General features: G+C 34.6%; 1 protein-coding gene across 1 annotated transcript; it reads right to left on the bottom strand.

The window, feature by feature from the left end:
* Positions 1-858: 858 nt before the first annotated feature.
* On the bottom strand, positions 859-3,100 carry LOC142631088 (heavy metal-associated isoprenylated plant protein 7-like). The gene is made up of 5 exons (XM_075805164.1): positions 2,939-3,100; positions 2,483-2,726; positions 2,145-2,350; positions 1,899-1,986; positions 859-1,458 (listed from the first exon to the last, which is right to left on the bottom strand). Exons 1-5 carry the CDS (start codon positions 2,945-2,947, stop codon positions 998-1,000), a joined length of 1,008 nt encoding a protein of 335 aa, XP_075661279.1. The 5' UTR covers positions 2,948-3,100; the 3' UTR covers positions 859-997.
* Between the last annotated feature and the right edge of the window lie 407 nt (positions 3,101-3,507).

Genomic DNA, 3,507 nt, shown 5'->3' with positions numbered 1-3,507 from the left:
ATAATACCTTCTAAGAAGAAACTATATATTTAATTTATTATCTACATTAGAAACCCTAATAACTTTAGGGGCTCGAATGAACGGTCACAATCTCATAAATATTTTAAGCACTCATGACAAGAAAGGTACCACTTCACCTAACATGAACAATAATGAGAAATTATGGCAAGAAATGTACCACTTCACCCAACATGAACAATAATGAGAAATTATGGCAAGAAATGTACCACTTCACCCAACAGGTCACGAGCTCATGAATACCCTAAGTCCTCATGGCAAGAAAGGTACCACTTCACCCAACATTGACAATAATGAGAAATTATCCCAATATGAGAAGGAATTACTTCATCCCGATGGTACCATATATCAAATGTATTACTTCATCCCATATAACCAATGTCTTACAACTCTTCACACAAAGTACATCTCCTTATTATAAACACCATGTCGTTGTACTAAACTTCTTGACATAAATGTTAATCCAATACAAAGACCCACATGTAGGATCCATTTTCTTTTCAAAAAAACAGAGAACCCCACCACCTTTTACGTGAGAAGAATGCACCGAATAATTTCACAATTGGAGGAGCTTTTAGATTCAACAAGATCTTTCTCCATTTCAAAAATTGTTCATTTCATTTCATCACTCGTTGGTCACTTGTTGGAACAATTGAATTATTAAATAATGCTAATAACCAATCACCCAAAGAAATAAAGGAAGAATAATAAACAAAATGAAAAGTTCAAGGTTTCTAATTGATATATGTTATTATTCTACTATGTGCAGTTATTTTATATTTTGTACTTCACAGAGTATATAACAACTATTAAAAATAGAAAAAAAAAGAAAGTACAACCTTACAAAATTCTACAGCTTAACTGTAGATCATACTTTTATAGCAAGAACTACACAGTGCACATGTAAAGCACCCATTCACTACCCAATTTCTTTTTCACCCAAAGACAAAGTTTCTCATTTTTTTTTTTCTACTTCTTTTTACATGACAGAACAGGCATTTGGGTTCTCATCACTGAAGATCTGAGGTGGGTACTGGTAGCCGTAGGCATACATTTCCGTAGGAGGATACCTTGGTGGATAGTAATGAAATGCATTTGCTTGAAACTCTATCACCTTGTTAGTCTCTTCTGTAGTGGCTGCTGCTGCTGCTGCTGCTTCTTTTGCCTCAGGCTTTGCTTCTTCTCCTTTACCTTCTTTTTTCTCTTCCTCAGCTTTGGTTTCTTTGTCTCCACCACCACCACCACCACCTTCCTCAGCTTTTTTCTCTTCCTTGTTACCATCTTTGGATTCTTCTTTGTCCTTCTTTTCCGGTTCTTGTTTCACAATTACCGCATGCTTTCCAGTCCTCTTGTACACGTATTCAACCAACTTTGGTGGGTCAAACACACCCTTCACTGTTACCTCTGAACTCTTTAGATCTGGCTCTGCCGACTCAACTCCTAAAAGTAAAAATAAAAATGAATAATTGAGAAATTTTATAAAAAATGGGATCTAATTAGTATAAGCTCAAAAACACTCAAAATTAAAAATTGGGATTATGGGATTTGAGGGTGAATGATTGAAGAGGCAAAAACTGGGTTTGATTTGACCAAAGAGAAAGGAATCTTTTAGTGATTTAATTTTAATAATACAATATTTAAAGAAAAGAATGTGGTTGATTTTGAATTAATGGTAAAGAGAATAAACTCTTTCTTAATAAGAGATTCAAAAGGTTTAAACAACAATTAAACAAAAGGGCATGACCGTTGGTTGCCAACGGATTCATATTTCATAATCACAACTTTTTTCTTTTTTGTTGAGGAAATCATAATCACAACTAAAAGCCAAAATTGCATGAACCTCAAAATTAATTATTCTTTGAAAAAATAAAATCTCACACCTTTCATTCTCTGTATACGTTTCTTAATTTCTTGTGCACAAGCCTCACAATGCATGTGAACCTTTAGCACCACTTTGATAACCTGAGGCTGCCAAACAACAACATAGAAATGAATCACCAACCAAAAACAGATTATTATTAAAAAAAAAATTAAATAAAAAAAACCATCTTGATTTTTTTGGAAAAACCAATTAGCAAATTTTTTTAATAAAAATTTAAAAAAAAAAGAAAAAGAAAAAGAAAAACCTCTTCTTTCTTCTCTTCAGGCTTGGGCTTCTCTGCCTCCTCGGGCTTTTTCTCCTCCTCAGTCTTTGGTTTTGGGATCGGAGAGATGAGCTCAACTTGCCTATGGCTCTTCCTTTGAACTCTCTCTAAAACCTTCAATGGATCAGCCTTTTCACCTTTCACCACAACCTTTGAAGTCTTGCAATCCGTTATAACATCCTCAACACCTAAACCCCACACACACAAAAAAAAAACACAGACACACACACATTTCAATCAAAACCAAGACTTAGAAACAACTAAAAGATACAAACTTTGATAGTCTAATTTGGCTCAAAATGAACAACAACCCCACTAACCTTCAAAGCCTTTGAGGCAGCGTCGAACCTTGCGGGCACAACCTTCACAATGCATGTAAACTTTGAGCACAACTTCTTGAGGTGGAGGTGGTGGTGGTGGAGTTTCTTCTTTAGCTTCTTTTCCATCCTTAGCTTCTTCTGCCTTCTTTTCCTCTGCTGGTTTTTCCTCTGCCTTCTTCTCTTCTTTCTTCCCCTCCTCTGGCTTTTTCTCCTCCATCTTCTTCTCCTCTGGTTTCTTCTCCTCCTAAAACACAAAAGGTAACATTCACAATCCAACCAACAAACACTATAAATGGTAAAAACCCGTAACAAAAATTTTAAGGTCAGCTATGAATGCTCGACAGACTAGTCAGTGTCAATAACACATAAACACATAAAGCAAGAAAGTGAAAAAACAAAAAAAAAAAAAGTATGATAAAGATTAAAAAGTTTAAAGGGATTTCAAAGTTTCAAGACCTCCCCCATTTGTTTACTCTCTCTTCTTGGGTAATGGAGATTTAGGTGATGACTGATGATAAGGCTCTGTATAGCAGCACTTCTTTTCTCTAGTGAAATTTTTTGGACTCTATTTTTCTCTCTTTTGTAAACAAAAACACACTATGAGAGTTTTGGACCATCAGATCTAGAGGCAGAATAGGCTCTTTAATGATCATCATCATCATCATGACGTGGCTGTTTGTAAGGGGCACGTGCAACGGAGCAGGGACATGCTGCAGACAAATGGTGGGTGCTTGGAGGTTACACTCTTACATGCTTCTTTTGGAACTTTATGGGTCTTTTTGGGAATTCCACTAAAAAAAAATTGTTATAGCGTGGATATCTATGTAGAAAATTTTACTCTTTGTTTTCATAAAAAAAAATTACTTTATTCTTTATTAACATGAGAAAATTACATGTACATGAAACATCTTTAGCAAATTAAGCAATAGAGGTAAATATACATATGAATGTGATATGCTATGATTAATTTATAATAAAAATGATATTTGTGATAAATTTAAGTGAGAATGACTGATGTTATTCTA

The sequence above is a fragment of the Castanea sativa genome, chromosome 4, assembly GCF_040712315.1.
Source record: "Castanea sativa cultivar Marrone di Chiusa Pesio chromosome 4, ASM4071231v1".
NCBI lineage: Eukaryota > Viridiplantae > Streptophyta > Magnoliopsida > Fagales > Fagaceae > Castanea > Castanea sativa.
The sequence above is the reverse complement of the archived record's forward strand: the minus strand, read 5'-3'. Positions and strand labels throughout refer to the sequence as shown.